We start from the raw sequence: 18,895 nt of genomic DNA on the forward strand, positions 1-18,895 counted from the left end.
TGAGAGGCTTGCGTCAAAGATATTTTTGTTAAACCAAGAACTCTGTGTTTTAATTAAATTATGCATCTTGTTTAAATGGTTTAGGATTTCCGTAAAATTAGCTGTAACATAAAATGTTTTTGTGGAATGACTCTGAGCACATAGGAGGTTATTCCTAAGCAGTATTAGAAACTCAAAACAGCAATCACGACAGACAGTCCAACTAGTATTCCTGGTTAGTCAAGAATCACTTAACGTTATGCTGGTATGAATATTTTTGAAGTTGCACGAGAGTGACATTGTAATAGTCACCGCGGGGATGTTACATCAAGGTCCATCCTGTCCCTATTGCTCTTTACTTTTTTGGGCAACTGAAATTTACTGCACTTTATAAAGATACTCTGTTTAATAAAGCAGACTTAAATCTTTTTCAAAAATATGTCTCACTTTTGTGTCTTTAAGAACGTCTTTGAAGACAAAATTGTCTTAAGTCCTGCTGTAAGACTGTAATTAATAAAAAAAAGTCTTAAAATAATGTGAGGATGTTGAAAGGTTTTCCAATTGGAAACAGATGAAACTTATTTTTTAATAGTTCTCTCTTTGCATGTCATGTACTTCACTTAAAGTGAAAGGACTTTGATTGCAGTTGAAACATACTTTTTTGCAAATGGAAGAATTAAAACAATTTGCAAAGCAAACAAATCCTCTCATTTGTCCCAAAGGCCAGAGATTTGAACAGAGCCTGAGTGCTCCTCTTCACTTAGCGGTACCAGTTACGGTTTAAAGCACTAGCGGTATAAGCACACATCACATATTACACTGATGGGCCTTGTGCGTCATTGCTTCACCATCTAGAGGCAACAGATAAGTTTGTTAAAGGGCCATCCTGTTCAACGTGAACAACTCTTGTGCATTATCTTAGGCTTGACCGAAATGACATCCACACCCTCCCTTCCTTTCCCTATTCTGAGAATGAATGTTTCAGCGATACTTAAACCATATTTTAAGACAGTTCAATGGAGGGCTCGTTATATTTTCTATTATATATTTGATTTAATTTATAGTATTACACTACATTTTATATAAATCGTATGGTTCCCTGATGAAGCACAATGAGTCAAAACATGTTCAACTCGAGGCAGGCCCAAACACATCTCTACCAAATGTAATTCAATAAATGAATGAATTAAATATATTTATATAGTACAACTGATAGCCCAAGGTAACCATTAATACGAAGAAGGCAAAATTAAGGAATTTGATATAGCTAGGTATTCATTTATTTCCTGAAAGCAAAACGATCAGTCGTAATACGAATGTCTAGTGGAAGAATAGTATTCCAAGATTTGGCAGCAAGATAGGAAAGAGAATTCCTTCCAAATCTAGAACGTTTAATTTTAGGTAATTTTAACAAGAACCTAGTAGTTGATCTGAGTATTCTTGAGGATTTGTACTGAGAGAATTTGCACTGAAGAAATGACAGACTAGTAGATTTTAAACCGGGTTCTTTTTCAACCCAGAAACCAGTGCCAGCGAAGCAGATGACATTTGACTGATTCAGTTTTAGGGAGTTTCAGGACGAGGCGCTCTGTTGTTTTCTGAACTACCTGAAGACGTTGCAAGATATATTGAGGGGCACCTAGATAGAGTGAGTTACAATCTTCTAATCTGAATGAGTAAATCACTGAGGTATATTTCGAACGGCGATCGGAATAAGAGAAAGACTTTATACCTCGTGCTTAGAATGTGGAAACTCTTAGCAGCTACTCTATTAACCTGTGTGACAAAAAAAAGGTTACTGTCAAACATGCACCTAAACTTCTGACATGGTTACAAGGGCAGGTGGGTTGCACCAGGGGCGGCTCTAGGCTCATGGCGGCCCTTGGCAGGGAGAGTCGGTAGGGGGCCCCGGAAGAGGGGGTGGAGCACGGAGGCCAGTGAAGAGGGGGGGGGTCAGGGTGTTTGGAAGTGGAACAGAGCTGGAGGCCGCCAAATCCCTGCCAGGGGGCCGCCACACAAATATGTATCCATCCTCAGAGGATTATTATATTAAGGATATATATTGGTGTGGTGGCCCCTGGGGTTTGGTGGCCCTGTGCAGGTGCACAGCTTGCACATGCCTAAGGCCGCCCCTGGTTGCACGGAATACACTTGGAACTTAATGAAAATAGCATAATGATCTGACCAGGTAAGAGGGAGCTGTGTAAGAACGCGGACTTTAGCATGGTTACAGAAGTCCATGCCCAAAGTGTGGCCAGCTATATAAATTGCATCCCTAACAAATGTTCAGAGTTTTATGTAGTGCAAACTCAGGGGTGTCTCCTCTACTAGGGCAGAGGAGTGCCGCCCCACTGCTTTCTCGCAGTGTGAGAAGCAAAAATATAAAATGGTAAAACTACCATGTTATGTTTCTGCTTCTTGCACTGCGAGAAGGCAGAAGTGTTTGGTTGGGGGCGGGAGGGCGGGTCGGGGAGGAGTGGCTTGCCCACTGCTGAGGGCGCTGACTGTTTGGTCCGCCCCAGGGCTGGCCAAACCAGTCATGCTCACATCGCCTATGGCCTCCCCATAGGCGCCTGGCTGGTCGGCGTCCCAACCAATCACATTGCTGCCATTGCGGTTTTGTGATTGGCTTAGAGGAGGTGACGGCTGCCTGCTTTTTGTTCCTGCTGGAGGCAGGAGAGTAGGAGAGGAGCAGAGACGACGCGAGAACGGGCGGCGAAGGTAAGTTAACTTTCTTCAAATGTTATTTTAAATTAACCACCCGCTCGACCCCGTCCCTGTGCGACCCCCCCGAACCAGCGAATCATGCCGGCCACGGCTGTGAAAACTCAACCTGAAGGTATGAGCTCTTTACATGAGCACCAGTTGTGTTACAGACGGACACATTCATTTTGTTAGGCATGGGGAGATTAAGCGATTTACCCACAATCACAGGATGTTGAGTGTCCCTGTCGATGCTCGAGACCGGTTCCCCAGCTTTCAGGTCAACCGCTCTAGCTGTTAGGCCACATAAGAGCACCTAGTACTTTTTGCAGAGTCAGGGTTAGGCGCTTTCTCAAGGCAAAAGTTAAAATCACCAACTATGATGACATTTGTGGCGCTAAGGGCAAAATGTTCCAAAGAACTACCTAACTGACTATGAAATTCTCTTTTAGAGTGGGGGGTGGGGCAGTATAACAGAGCCCCAGATAAAGTGGTTTTGGCAGTTGTTTGCAATGAATAAATAATGCATTCGCCACATGGAACTGTGTATTCTGATATAGTACAAGTGACAGAAGATCACTTGAACTACTACCTGGTTTGCCCTGTCAATCTTTGTTTTAAGAGAGTAGTCTTTCAGTAAGGAACCTACTATACTAGGGCCTGATGATGGTCCAAACCAGGCTTCTGTGAGAAAGATGACATCCGGTTTATGGACCCCAATGAAATGAAAAATATTCAACCTGTGCTTGGGGAGGGATGCGTGGGGGCGGTAGGTTACTAACTAATTATGAAGCCACAACCATACAGGTAGAATTAGATGTATAGGCTACATCTAACAGATGCATTTATCAAAAAATTTTGGTGCGAGCAATTTTTGAACATTTCAAGAATAAATTAGTCTTATCTGCAAAGTCTGGGGATGTAGACTTCAGGTGCAGGGCACAGTCTGGGTGACTTTTGCGTGCCAGCAGTGTGCCTCATGTATTCGTCCTCTGCGTAGACGCACTTCTGCACTAAAGGTATAGCCCACCATAAGAAAAAGGCATGGCTAAGGAGACAACATTTTCATGTCTTGATTTAAAGTATGAAAATGTGGGGTGGACAAATAAATAATGCAAACAGGAATCCAGCTACTTCTACCATCCAGGGAGGCTCCTCTTCGAAGAAGAAAGTACTGGAAAAGGAAAACAAATTAAAAGATGACAGTTAAAATAGAAACCAACTAAAATAGCTTCCACGTGCTTTCAATATGGAGCCAGTCACCTCTAGTCACCATACAAGGAACAGAACAAGCATTTACAATGCAATAGGTCTCGCAGCATTAAAGTTTGAGTTATTGGCATTGTGTATGACAATGCGCTGCATAAAATGTTTAGCAAACTTTGAATTGGTAAGCAGTGAGAGTGTGTGCAAGAGTATGCTGTTGTTGAAAGCAGTGTGGTAGAGAGTGCAGGAATTTGGATGACCTGAGCAATGTGGATGATGCACCTCACGCACGGGGCTGACACACTTATTATTCACACAGCTCTGATGATGCACCTTAGGCACGGCTCACAGCTGTTATTATTCACACAGCTCTGATGATGCACCTCAGGCACGGGCTCACAGCTGTTATTATTCACACAGCTCTGATGATGCACCTCACGCACGGGGCTGACGCAGTTATTATTCACACAGCTCTGATGATGCACCTCAGGCACGGGTTCACAGTTGTTATTCACACAGCTCTGATGATGCACCTCACGCACAGGGCGGACGCAGTTAATATTCACAGAGCTCTGATGATGCACCTCAGGCACGGGCTCACAGCTGTTATTATTCACGCAGCTCTGATGATGCACCTCAGGCACGGGGCTGACGCAGTTATTATTTACACAGCTCCGATGATGCACCTCAGGCACGGGCTCACAGCTGTTATTATTCACACAACTCTGATGATGCACCTCACGCACGAGGCTGACGCAGTTATTATTCACACAGCTCTGATGATGCACCTCAGGCACGGGTTCACAGCTGTTATTATTCACACAGCTCTGATGATGCACCTCACGCACGGGCTCACACTTGTTATTCACACAGCTCTGATGATGCACTTCACGCACGGGGCTGACGCAGTTATTATTCACACAGCTTTGATGATGCACCTCAGGCACGGGCTCACAGCTGTTATTATTCACACAGCTCTGATGATGCACCTAAGGCACAGGGCTGACGCAGTTATTATTTACACAGCTCTGATGATGCACCTCACGCACGGGGCTGACGCAGTTTTTATTCACACAGCTCTGATGATGCACCTCAGGCACGGGCTCACAGCTGTTATTATTCACACAACTTTGATGATGCACCTCAGGCACGGGGCTGATACAGTTAATATTTACACAGCTCTGATGATGCACCTCAGGCACGGGCTCACAGCTGTTATTATTCACACAGCTCTGATGATGCACCTCAGGCACAGGTCTCACAGCTGTTATTATTCACACAGCTCTGATGATGCACCTCACGCACGGGCTCACAGCTGTTATTATTCACACAGCTCTGATGATTTACCTCACGCACGGGGCTGACGCAGTTATTATTCACACAGCTCTGATGATGCACCTCAGGCACGGGGCTCACAGCTGTTATTATTCACACAGCTCTGATGATGCACTTCAGGCACGGGGCTCACAGCTGTTTTTATGCACACAGCTCTGATGATGCACCTCACGCACGGGCTCACAGCTGTTATTATTCACACAGCTCTGATGATTTACCTCACGCACGGGGCTGACGCAGTTATTATTCACACAGCTCTGATGATGCACCTCAGGCACGGGGCTCACAGCTGTTATTATTCACACAGCTCTGATGATGCACTTCAGGCACGGGGCTCACAGCTGTTTTTATGCACACAGCTCTGATGATGCACCTCACGCACGGGCTCACAGCTGTTATTATTCACACAGCTCTGATGATGCACCTCACGCACGGGGCTGACACAGTTATTATTCACACAGCTTTGATGATGCACCTCACGCACGGGCTCATAGCTGTTATTATTCACACATGTGCGTTGACACGGATCCAGCCCACTGGCATTTAAAAAACACCGACCTGTGTACTGTCAAAAAAGTGACCATTTCTCAAGAGCCTTAGGTTCTTCAGGGGCTAGTAAAGATCTTGCCTGAGTCTGACATGACGCTCACCCATCCGCAACAGGATTCTGAGGCACCGACCTCTCGGGATATATTAAGATGACACATAAGGCAGACTCTCACCCACTCCCACTGCACTGTCGGAAAACCTCCGTGCTCCATCGGCCCCGTTTTGAAATGCGTCCCTGCACCCGGCACAACAAAAGGCTGGCCCTTACCTCGAATCGGAGCGGCGGCACAAGCCAGGCACAGCAGCAGCAGGGCTCTCCTGGCAGTCAGCATGGTGAAGATTGGCATCCGCAGCAGACAAACCCGGACTTCTACGATAAGGCGCCTCGATCACAAGTTTAGTCGAGGCTCGTGCGCCACTGGAACAAAGCTGTGCACACACAAGAACACTGCAGCTCAGTTTCCGACCTGCCACTGCCAGTCCCAACAAGCATTGAAGAAAGCTGTTAAGACGTGAGTGAAACCGAAACCTGTTGTGGGGCGGGACTTCCGTCTTCCGAAGCCAGCGCCCACGGAGTAGCTGCCCAGATGAGGAGTGGTGACGTGGGGCTCCCATGCCCGAGGGAGAGCCCCGCGGAGGCTGAAGAAGCCCGGAGTGGTGGTAAGTGGCCCTTTAGTTGTGGGGGGGTGGGCGGGGGTGTCTCTGTATGTGTGCGTGCGTGTAAGGTTTTGGTGCACTTGTGTGTGTGTGTGTGCGACGGCGGGTGTTCTCTGTATGTGTGTATGCGTGCGTGCATGGGCGCTCGTGTGTGTGTCTCTGTGTATGGGCATGCGTGTGTCGTGTTGGAGCTTTCCAGGAGAGGAGACAGGAGCTGGCCACAGCGAGCGCGTTCGCATGCGCGTGGCCCGCTCAATTCCGAGCGCGCGGCCAGCTCCTGTCCCCTCTCCTGGAAAGAAGACTCGCTGACAATAGGTCTCTGGCGAGACCGCGCTTCGCGCGGCTAACGCCTATGAGACCTAAAAAGCTGTAAGGTTGTGTTTGACAGGAAACAGTGAGGACATGTAAGAGAGCTAAAATGCCTGATTTTGGACCTATCCAGTGCAGATACACCACAGTGAGAAGGCATGGCTATCAAAATGACAAGTTTGCGTCACAATTTAAAGCAGTGTTTTCCAAACTGTGAGCTGATTTTTGGTTGTTCGCAAAGTTCAAGCAATAAAGATGCCTTTACATTCTGTATTTATCTCTGCACATTTGATGTGCTTCAAAAGAGAGGACAAATGTCAGGCTATGTCTTCTGGCGAATTGGTGCTTATTTTTTTAACATGGGGATTGGTGTTTACAAACTCCTCTCACTTTGCAGTCAGAGAAATAAAAATAAAGTTAATGGTGTGATAATCTTTCAGAAGTTAGGAAAGCAAAAATGAAGCACATTTTTAGCACTCCTTTTGTAATTTTGAAGTGTGATGGAAACAAAAATGTTAATAGGATCACAACAAATCAAGACACTTTACATGGAGATGCACAAATGATAAATATTTACTGAAACCTGATTTCCACACATTATCATTTAAATGCAATATAGTTTTATCAGTACAACTTTGTCTGTGTAAATTTAATCGCCATCTCAATGAAAAATGTGCTATGTAAAGGACAGTGCGCTAACACACAATGCTTAAGTCACATTAAAAAATCACCTGCATCATGTCCATTAAAGATAGGTCGGTTGCAAAAGTTTGTTCTTCTAAAAATTGGGTTGTGATCCAAAAATACGTGGGAAGCACTGATTTAGAGTATGAAAGAGAGGGGTGGACAAATAATGCAAACAGGAGTCCAACCACTCCTAACTTCCAGGGAGCCTTTAGTGAAGAGGTTGATATAAATTAGATTCATAAACAATGCCAAATGTAAATGTCTTACTTTCACAATTTTCAGGTAAGTTCAATAGCAACATCAGTTTATTATGGCTAATTTAATGCATGGTTTAGCATTCTAACATTAATATGTTGGTTGTTTCAGCACTTCCATTCGGCCTTGTAAACATTTACATGCTTGCGGAGGCAATTGGCGATTATCCTGTGTCATTGCCTTTCTAGTATTCTCATAAACATAACAACAGTGGGCTTTCTATAGAGTAAGAGGGGATTCTCAATAGCATAAGAAGGAATTTTCAATGAAGTTAGAGAGTGGTCTGCCCATTGTAATTCAATTTGTTGGATCTTTCTCAGTCTTACGCTGGTTTATTTTTTTTGCAGGTCAAGTGGATTCTTCTCACGCTCAGATCTGCAGTCTCTCCACAGGATCATGCCCAGCCATGTGCACATGCAGCAACGGCATCATAGACTGCAGAGGAAAGGGTCTCACTGCCATCCCGGCCAACCTTCCCGAAACGATGACTGAGATGTGAGTAGCAAAATGTGTGAAAGTACAACTTTGGGTGAGGAGCTTAGGTTTGGGCAAAGATTTACGGAATCAGGCCGGAAAATGGTTGATTAACCACAGCTTTGTCAGAGTTTTGCATTAGTTGTGAAACAGGCACTACTGAGCAGGATAAGCTGCAGAATAGCAGAAGTTGTAGGAATGGCAAGATCAGTGGCGGCTTGTAGGCAACGGGGGTTATTGGGTGGGGAGGCAGGGGTAAAAAACAAACTGTAAAAAAAACACTTACCTCTTCGGCCGAAAGCGTCTCTCCTCCAATTCCCTTATGATGAGTCCCAGAACTAAAGCAGGAAGTACACAGGCACCCCTAAGCCAAGCACAAGACTGCAATGCAGCGTTGTGATTGGTCTGAGCGCTGTGGTTCGGCGCTCAGACGGGGACTATGAGCCTGTGCATGTTCCCCACCAGGCTGTGCATTACAGCCCGAAGGGGGGCATGCAAAGTGCGCATGACTATTTGGCCGGCTCAAGGGTATGCCCACCACTACTACCCATCCCTAACCTAGCCCCATAGCTAAGAAAAATAAAATTATAATAACTATGTAATTGTAATTTCTTTTTTCCTTTTTTCACTGCTTTGAGAGCAGTGGGGTGACTCTCCTCCACCTTAGTGGAGGAGTCGCCCCTGGGCATGATGTTGTCATGTTTGCTCTACGTATATTAAGAATGTTGTGACTCTACTGTCCCACATGAGGAGCTCCCTGAGGAAAAGTGTCATCTAGGGCTGAACTGCCCTTTTATTCCAACCGGCATCTTCCTGGTGGACTGGAGTCACTGAAGGCTGGCTTTGAAAGACCTTGGCTGCTGCTGAAGCCTCTGTCCCTTTCCGTGGCTCAATTGTAGACGGCACAGATGGGGCTTCGAAAGAGAAAGCTCAGACAGGAGAAGAGAAGAAAAGAGAGAGAATGGGTGGGAAGAGAGCCGTTGAGCGAGGAAGGAAAAGAATAAGGCTGGTTTGAGCATTTTTGACAGAGCAGCTTTTGGTTCCTAGTCTGGCCCTGGTGCCATCATTAGTTCGGTGCCCACATCCATATAGACACTTTTGTTTATCTTTTTCTGTGAAAACTGAGACCTCTTTTCTAGAATTTTGCCCTCCCATCTTTAGTATCTAAAAGTACTCCTCAAAAAGTTACATCAACAAAAAGACAGCAAGGATGCCATACAAAAAGTAAATGCTGGTCCTTAGTCAAACATGACCCTCGATTAAGGAAAGAAAGAACACAGAACACTATGGGCCTGATTCACAAACTGTCTTTTGTAGTATTTTGTGAAGTACTAGAGTAGTACTGCAAAACGTACTACAAAACACTATTAACAAACTGCATTTTCATAGTAACATACACTTTTATAATAATTTACATTAATATAGTATGTCCATACCGCCATTATTTTATACAGAAGGCTGTTGCAGTACCAGTGGTTGGCCATGTGTGGTGCTGGACTTACTATAAAAGTGTAAGCTACTACAAAAAAGTAAATTAATACCAAACTGTAGTTTGTGAATACCAAAAAGTAGTAAACTTACTCAAAAGTGTAAAAGTACCCGAAGGCTTAAAATATCTTTGTGACTCAGGCGCTATGTTACCACTGAATAATTGACATTCCAAAGCAGAAAGTATAGGGGGTCGAAATCATGTAGGTTAATTAACAACAAGATACAGCATAGGATGGTATGCAGTGACTCCAATGGCTATCTTCACATTAACGTTGATAGTAAGTGTCTCACGTTTGTAGTGAAAGCAACTTGATGAGTTAGAGAAACGACCTATCATTTCTGAATATTTTCTATGGTCATAACTCAGTTATTTTGTTAGCGACTCAGAGATCAGACGCAGCTGCACTCCATGTGCCCTGTGCCTTTTTACAACTCCACATATAATGCCTTCCAGTGGGATTAAAAGGCAGTGCTGCCTATATAACAACAGCTATTGAAAGATGGAAAGCAGGGCCGGACAGCACATGTTCAGACGCGTATATGCTTTCGGTGCAATACTGCCTAACTAATGCACTAACTCAATAACTCATTCACTGGCTGACAGCGTAGAATGATATTACATTGCACAGTTGGTCCGGCAGGACCATCTTTAACTTGTTTTATGTATTTCACAACTTTATGTGCACTACTTATGTGCCTAGCTACACAATCTATCTGAATAAAGATGGCTCTCTAAGTGTTGAAAGATTCATTTCAGAAAAGAAGCATGTCACAAGGAGAAGGTTAGCCACAGCTGCAGCTCATGCAGGTAAGAGCGGTGGAGCGGTGGGGCTGGGTGGGGATGGTGGGGGTGATTTCAACAGATGACAACGAGGGTAAATTAATTATTTATTTAATTTTCCCTCGTCGTCATCTGTCGAACCCCCCCCCCCAACCTGGCCCCATTGCCCCACCTCTCTTACCTGCATGGGTCGTGGCTGGTTAGCCACAAGACTTATTATGGCAGATGTCAAGTTTCTTTCGGACATCAATGATGAGGGAATCTTTTTATTCTGAAACTTGTCCTGCACATAGTGTGATTCAGGGCCGCCGGTGAAGGTATTATGAAAGAACAAGTGCATGATGGGATACGAATTAAAGCAGCAAGACAGCCATTCTGTGCCGCACTAGGATTGTTGATGCCGCAAGCCACATCTTGTGTGAGCCTTTGAAGAGAGCCATGCTCACTGGTCATAGTTGGCCCTTCCCGAGACGAGATATTGGATTTGCTCTCCGGAGGAGCGGTGGAGGGGTGACCTGTGATAATGATGCCTCTCGCTCCAATCAAGTACGCTTCAAGGTTGTAGTTACGGATATTTTAAACCAATTTGGCTTTTGTGCATACAAATGTGAAAAGCACAGCCTCATGGAAAACTAAGTCACTTTAAATATGAATTTTATACGTTCTGAAATTATTGATTTAATTCATACATCACTCATTTCCCCATCCATTGAGCCCCTGGGGAAGAACTGTAATTAAAAGGCTGTTGTTGAGCAATGTAAAATGCAGTAAAATGCAAGACCAAAAGCACAAGCATTGTACAAATCTGCATAACATAACATAACAGGCGCAGCATAGGCAACAGCTGCAGAATAGTATAGCTACCAGGATCAGCCTACTACTCGAACCCAGAACCCTTGTATTACTGCTAAAATCGCAGCTCACATATTTTCCAGAATCCCCACTCACAACACTACACAGGTCAGACAGAGCTCACATTACCGGTGGGAGGTCAGCTCAAGGCATTGCTGGGATCTATAATGAATTTACTGACAGGGTTCTGACCTTCATTGCTCGTTAGATCCCAATGTGGAGTACTGTCTGGATCACAGTCTCAAGAAAACCACCACGCAACTCGAAGTACTGCCTGGATACCAACTTGCCCAGTCCTAGCTTGATCTACCACCAGTATCAAAACTCTTATTATAGTAATAATCCAGATCTCAGCATCAATGCATGGATCACAGGTCATGTGAATGCCAGAGTTCTATACAATACTGTAGAGATGCAGCTCACGTGGTCATGGATATCAGATCTGGCATTACTGGGGGGATCAAGTCCCACTCTGGCAGCAGGATGAAAGCTTGCATTACCATCAAGCTCAAAACTAGGGCTAGCCCCAGGCCTCCAGCTTGCATTGCTATCGTGATAACTGCCTGGACAACTGCCAGCATCACTGGTGCAATTCCGCCAGGATCCCAACCTGCTTTCTTTCCCGGCCATACCACCGATCATTGCCTGGAACATAGCATGCATTACTGACAGAGTATCATCTTCAGTATTGAAATTGTTGACTGACATTCGATAACTGAATTAGCAAGGGGAAACATCCTTTATGACGCAACTTTTACCACACAGTGCCTTTACAACGACTTGCGCTGGGGGGCGCTCTAGGATAGATACTAGTTTAATTTACTATCCAACACCTTCCCTACTATCCACTGGGACTGGAGTTGGAATAGTAAATTAAACTATTCACTATCCAGCACCGCTCAACGCAAGTCGTTATAACGACTTGCGTTGAAAAATCTGCGTTGTAAAGGCATGCGTGGTAAAAGCATGCGTTGTAACAACGTACATCCATTAGCAAGAGACTCTGCTTTCTCCTCATTTCTACTGCTCCCTTGGTTATAGATACCCAGTACATTAAAAATCTTTGAAAGGAATCATATTAAATGAAAACACATTGAGCAATATGACATTTTTTCACAGGTTGACTATGATTAGTAGGCACAGTGCTAGAGATGGTACGTTGAGGTATATTAGAGGCACCTACATCCAGTATACCTTTCTTCATACATGTTCTTCATGAATTCACTCTTTGTTTGAAGAATACGTTTCTTTGATTAAGCTTCTTCTAAATGATAGATTTTCATACGCTGTGTCTACTGTTTAGGTTTTCCATACGATGAGTATTTAGGGAAAACCTTTGCTACAAGCAGGGCACAAGTCGGGGGTACATCTGGGTCAACAGCGTCCACCCACTATTGTCACAGGGTAGACGCTGTCCACCCTGCTAAGATGTTGGGCCCGTAGAAATATGCAGAACTTGGTATTGGTGTAATTTTTAGACACCCACATTGTCTGCTTACCATTTCCAGCAGCAACTGCAGGCAGGGAGGGGGCTTATATATTTCCACCTACAGCTGGGCCATAGATAAAGGCCAAAGTTTAGAGGTTATCAGGCATCCTTTGGATCGAGTATATTGGCAGGAAGTGTTCTGGAGCCTCAAACTTAGATTCAAATGCAATGGAGGGGAAACAAAGGCACACAGCTTGTTATCAATTCACCTGCACTTAAGAGAGGCATTCTTTTGACTTTGTTCAGTCCCTGTATATGAGTGCACTGTAAGAATATCAGATGTATTAGTCTATCCCAGTATTAACAGAGGTAACAATTTAAATACCACTATTTTATTTCTTTTATAGCGCTACTCATCCCAGTGAAGGGTGTCAGAGTGCTTCACGTAACATACACATTACATCACTTCAGTTCAATGCAGGTAAAACTGAGGTGCTTTTTAACACTGGCTCTAGGATCCCCTCGACCGTTTCCCAACAAACAACTTCTGGCCCCCGGAAACAGTGTCCAGCGTACAGCCTGCAGACTCTGTCCGCAATCTAGGGGTCATGCTTGACCACAGGCTTAGCATGGAGACCCACGTTCAAAAAACGTCGGCCTGCTGCTATGCCATCCTACGCTCTCTTAGGAAAGTCTTGCCCCTCCTACCCACCCAGGCTTGCGCCCAAGTGGTTAGGTGTACCATCCTGAGCAGGCTGGACTATTGCAAAGCCCTCCTGCTTGGGTCCCCTGAGTTTCTGTTGGATAGGCTCCAAAGGGTCCAATCTGCGGCCGCAAAATTGGCCTTGGGGCTGCCAAGAAGATCTCACGGACCATCTGCCTTGGCACAATTGCACTGGCTCCCTCTTAGACAGAGGATCCAGTTTAAGGCCCTCTGTATTGTTTTCAGGGCCCTCCATGGTTCCGGTCCAGCCCCTCTTCAATCTAAGTTTGTGTGGTATGCTCCTCTCAGACAACTTCGCTCCTCAGATGCTAAACTGGTAGTCATCCCCAGATTTAGGAAGGTCAGAGCCGGAGGTAGATCTTTTGAGGTGGCTGCCGCCAGACTTTGGAACTCCCTCCCCATCGAGATTAGGCACATTAATGAACTACTACAGTTCAGAAAAAAGGTTAAAACTTGGCTTTTTCCTGGTTAGCCTACTCCCATCTGGTCCACTTCTCGCTCCTCTTTCAGATTCTGTCAGCGCCAGGATGCCTGCAATGGTGACAGTCGCGCTTTGTAAATTCTTAAAATAAATAATAATAATTATACATTGACAGTGCATCATGTAAGTGTGTAACTCAATGTACAAGATGTGTTACATAAGACAATGAGGGCTACAAAGTGTAGGATTCACATGTACTTCATAGCTCACTGTGCTATATTAGAAGATTACAATTTATGAACTGCAAGTAACAAGAGGATCTCTGTTCTAAAAGTAGTAAAGGGCTAGCATGATGTGTATTGCAGGAGATTCATTAACCTTCTATACTACTTAATTCAATCAATCAATCAATCAGAACAATTTGTAAAGCGCGCTACTCACCCAGAAGGGTCTCAAGGTGCTGTGTGTGTGTGTGTGGGGGGGGGGGGGGGGGGGGGGGGGGGGGAAGTCCGTTACTGCTCGAAAAGCCAGGTCTTGAGTTGCTTCCTGAAGGAGAGATGGTCCTGGGTCAGCCGTAGGTGGATGGGGAGGGAGTTCCATGTCTTGGCTGCCAGGTAGGAGAAGGATCTTCCTCCGGCGGTGGCTCTGCGGATGCGTGGTACGGTGGCGAGGGCGAGGCTGGTCGATCGCAGCTGGCGGGTATGCGTGTAGAAAGTGAGGCAGTTGTTGAGGTATTTGGGGCCCAGGTCATGGAGAGCTTTGTGTGCTTGGGTGAGGAGTCTGAACGTGATCCTCTTGCTGACGGGGAGCCAGTGCAGGTCTCTCTGGTGGGCGGAGATGTGGTTGTGGCGGGGGATGTCCAGGACGAGTCGTGTGGAAGCGTTCTGTATGCGTTGAAGTCTTTTCTGTAGTTTGGCAGTGGTTCCCGCGTATAGGGTGTTCCCGTAGTCCATTCGGCTGGTGACGAGTGCCTGGGTAACCGTCTTCCTGGTTTCGGTGGGGATCCATCGGAAGATCTTACGGAGCATGCGCAGGGTGTTGAAGCAGGATGACGATACGGCGTTGACTTGTCTGGTCATTGCGAGGGAAGAGTCCAGGATGAAGCCCAGGTTTCGTGCATGGTCCGTTGGCTTGGGGGTGGTGCCCAGGGCAGGGGGCCACCAGGAGTCATCCCAGGCGGAGGGGGATGATTCCAGGATGAGGTCTTCCGTCTTGACTGAGTTCAGCTTCAGGCGGCTGCTCTTCATCCATTCGGCGACGTCCTTCATTCCCTCGTGTAGGTTGGCTCTGGCGTTGGCCGGGTCGTTGGTGAGGGAGAGGATCAGCTGGGTGTCGTCGGCGTATGAGATGATGTTAAGGTTGTGTTGACGTGCGATGGCTGCGAGGAGGCTCATGTAGACGTTGAAGAGGGTGGGGCTGAGCGAGGATCCTTGAGGTACGCCGCAGATGACTTCAGTGGCCGCGGATCAGAATGGGGGGAGGCGGACTCTCTGGGTTCTTCCGGCGAGGAACGAGGTGATCCACTCCAGTGCTTTCCCTTGGATTCCATGGAATTCAAATTTGGGACCACACAAAACACTGATCTCTACAGCACAGTGCTTTAAATGGGTAGGTACTGTCTGGTACTAAGTACCTGTAGTTCTTTTATTTGAAAGATAGAGTACCTGCACTTCTCAGCACTGCTGCAATACATTTAATAGGCGAGTACTGGCACTTCTCAGGAGCAATCAGGTACTCCACCTAGAGAGCAGGGTTGGATTGGGATTCAAAATCGGCCCAGGCATGCTAAAAAAAGTGGCCCACATTTGCATACTGCCTTTCCTCAAAACACTGCTTCGGCGAAATTTCATTGAAAAAAAAAAGGGGGGGAGATACAAAGAAATGCAAGGATTTGTTTATACTGGTGACTGAAAACAAGTGAGGCCACTTCTGCTCAGGCCCCCTGCCCCGCTAGGTATAAATACATTAATGGGCCGGCCTGCGAGAGAAAGAAAGTGGCACCTCTGTCTGTTGCTAAACGTGAGGTAATGAGCGCCCATCTGCCACCAAAAAGGCCACTCAGACACCAACTGGGCTGCTGGCTGTATCTGAATAACAGAGACACCGGCTAAATCGGCCCCCCAGACTGCTCCAAAAAGCAGCCCTCAGCTGGAACCTGGCACCGGCCCCTCAGGCATTGCCTGAGTGCCCGCGTTACCAATCCGACGCTGCTAGAGAGTACCTGCACTTCTATAGTTCCATTAAAAGCACTGCTCCAACAAAAGCGTTAGCCTCCAGAGTTATCTTCCCACTATTACTATTCTCTGAGATTTACTTGGCATACAAAGATCTCTCTAGCAGGAGCCTTAACCCCATAAAATATTTTAAAATACCGACTTTGCAATCAATTAAGCAGAACAGATCTACTACAATGCTTCTCCTTGTAGCCAATTTCTTTGTGGCCGGGTTTAAAGAAAAAATGAAAGTATTAGTTGAGGCCCAGATTTTGCATCAGGTTACGCCACTTTTTGGCACAACCCTAATGCAAAATCTCATTGGTTTAAATCTTGTAATGTGCTAAATGTACTCATGATATATCTGATAAACATATGTGTGAGGTCTTAATGTCTGATGTCACAATTTGTGATCTCACTTCCAGTGAGGTCACTTGTGTGATGCCACGTGCAAGATCACGCACTGTGATATTATACGCTGTTATGGCACGTACCATGATGTAACTTGTATACTGCCCAACTTAGTTAGTCCGCCACTTCTCTTTTTTTAGGACTTGTGCCCTGGCTACAAGTGAGTACAATAGTTTGCTTTTTTAAAATACATAGAACATTAAAGTACTTTTGTCTTACGAAGGTTGCCTGAAATGTTACATCAATATCTTATTAGCGTTATATTTTCGTGAGGAAAAGCATCTGTACTAATTTCGTTAAAATCTAGTCCCATGCATCCATGCACATGGCGGAATGTCTTTGTATTCACACATATACTGCAGTGTCACCGGTGCCTGGAAGCAGTAACAATCTCAGGTAAAGAAGGATGCAGGCTCTCTGAATGCAGGCCTACTTCATGCGGAGCTAAGGGTGAGAACATCTCGCAGCCGGGAATGGAGAGGTGTTAACGGCATCACGCTGCCACATTTATAGGAGGCTAGTGAGAGGCCCAGGCATGTTTCAGTCACATGCTGAGTCTGTGCTGGCCCACATGCAGATGGGTCATGGGTCTGTGCAAATCTTGGAGCCACTGCTAACGAAACTGCCGGGCAGCCGAGCCGCATAGCAGTGGGGCCTGCTCCCTGGGCAGGTGTAAATCCTGTATGGAGCACTGTTTATGGGAGCCCGTGACTCCTGGATAACTTCGCTCCAGTTCCTGCGGCGGGTCTTTGTTGTTCAACAGGTGCGCTCGAGACGGGCCCAGGTACCCTTTGGCCTCGTGAACGCAGCTGCGCGCGCGGGCCGCCCCAGCCGGCCATGTGCTGCGCAGACATCATTTCCTTTCATAATTACAGCTGCTCTCGGTTACAGCTGAACTGCTGCGCGGGGCAGGGCCGGGCTGCGAGGAGCGCGCGGAGGCCCCAGCACAGAAACACAGACCCGGGTCAATGGCGGCCAATTCCAACCAATAACCGCCTGGAACAAAACACCCAGTCAGGGCGCGCTGTCATGTGAGTCCGAGTGTTTGTTTTCAATAGTGGGCTCGGCAGACCTTGGCTGGCAGGCCCCTAAATGTTATTGATGGTGTCCTGGCCGTGCGTGCTTCCTTATGAATAGCTATCAGCAGTCTCCCCGGCCCGGCCATAGTATAACGTGCCTGAACGCCATGCTCCTGTCTCCTCTGCTGCCCTCCATGGCTCTGTCTTGTTCACCTTCCCTGTCTCACCTCTTCGTTTTTCTCCACAATCTTTATTTATCCACTTGTTGTTATTTTCCTCACAATCTTTTTTTATCAACTTGTTGCTATTTTCCTAACTTTTACTTTATCTCTTTCTCAATGCCACAACTCCCATTCGTGCCCTGCATGCCTTTTACTTTCTCATTTCACTCCACCATTACGCTCATAATTGTTCTTGCTCAACCTACGCCTCTCACGCGCTTATTGTCTTTCAGCTTTTTATTGTGTTGCTTACACATAACGGCGCCCAACACGCTTTTGCTTTTCTTGGCGCAAACATGATTAATTCCACTCTTGGGTGCATCATAAGCATGTGGATAGTGTGGGGGAAGTGAGGGAACCAAGCAATGGCTGACCTGTCATTGAGTGAGTATACTTTGAGTTAGGTTTCTATCTATGGCAATGTATGCCAGACCAAGTCCAGACATAAGTATGAATGCCGACCCTGCTACAAGTATAGTGTTTACAGTAGTCAAAATTCATCTACTTAAGGGTGTACTTGTGGTTCCATTGAATGCATAGGACCAATGGGCAATACTTAGTTTTTGCTTCTGGTTTTTGGTCACATCTTCTTTATCAAATACATCATTTAAGGAGCAACTTTCTCATTGTGAGGATTCTTTAGTCACCGACTAATAATATGGCATGATGGAGTGTTGTGTTGTAAGGTGACCAGATTTTAAAAATCAAAAACTGGGACATTCCACAAACATAGAAGCAGGAGTACAATTTTGCATCGGTCAAGGGGAAGAATAAAAACTAACAGTGCTCATCAATGTTAAAAGTACAGAAGACAAGTAGTAGGGAGAATTAAATGCCGCTATTGCACACAGTATCAGCTGTGTTAACTAAATTGCTTAATGCCGAAGGTTGAAATAAATGAAAACCTGCCCCATCTGTGTTCTCTGAAAACAAGGATAGTCTGTGAAAAACAGGACTGCTCTGGCATATCCAGGATACCTGGTCACCCTAGTTGTATTGTCAATAACTTTCTTTATGGATCTAGCAAGCTCAAACCAGTTAGAAAACTTAAAATGCAACCAAGTACCCCAATGGCAAGCTAAGAGAGAAAAGGAGCATTGTTTGTGACCTATAGAGTGCTGCCAGCCTTTCCTAGGACTTTTACTTTCTGGAGTGCCGCGTGGCTTTCTGGGCATGGGT

General features: G+C 45.8%; 1 protein-coding gene across 1 annotated transcript in view; it reads left to right on the forward strand.

The window, feature by feature from the left end:
- Positions 1-18,895, forward strand: part of SLIT1 (slit guidance ligand 1) — an 842,620-nt gene that overhangs the window by 516,101 nt on the left and 307,624 nt on the right. The window contains exon 9 of the mRNA XM_086922632.1: positions 8,028-8,175. Within this exon, the coding sequence (XP_086778758.1) occupies positions 8,028-8,175 (148 nt within the window). The remainder of the gene's footprint in view (positions 1-8,027; positions 8,176-18,895) is intronic.

This window comes from Lissotriton vulgaris, chromosome 5 (assembly GCF_964263255.1).
Source record: "Lissotriton vulgaris chromosome 5, aLisVul1.2, whole genome shotgun sequence".
Classification (NCBI taxonomy): domain Eukaryota; kingdom Metazoa; phylum Chordata; class Amphibia; order Caudata; family Salamandridae; genus Lissotriton; species Lissotriton vulgaris.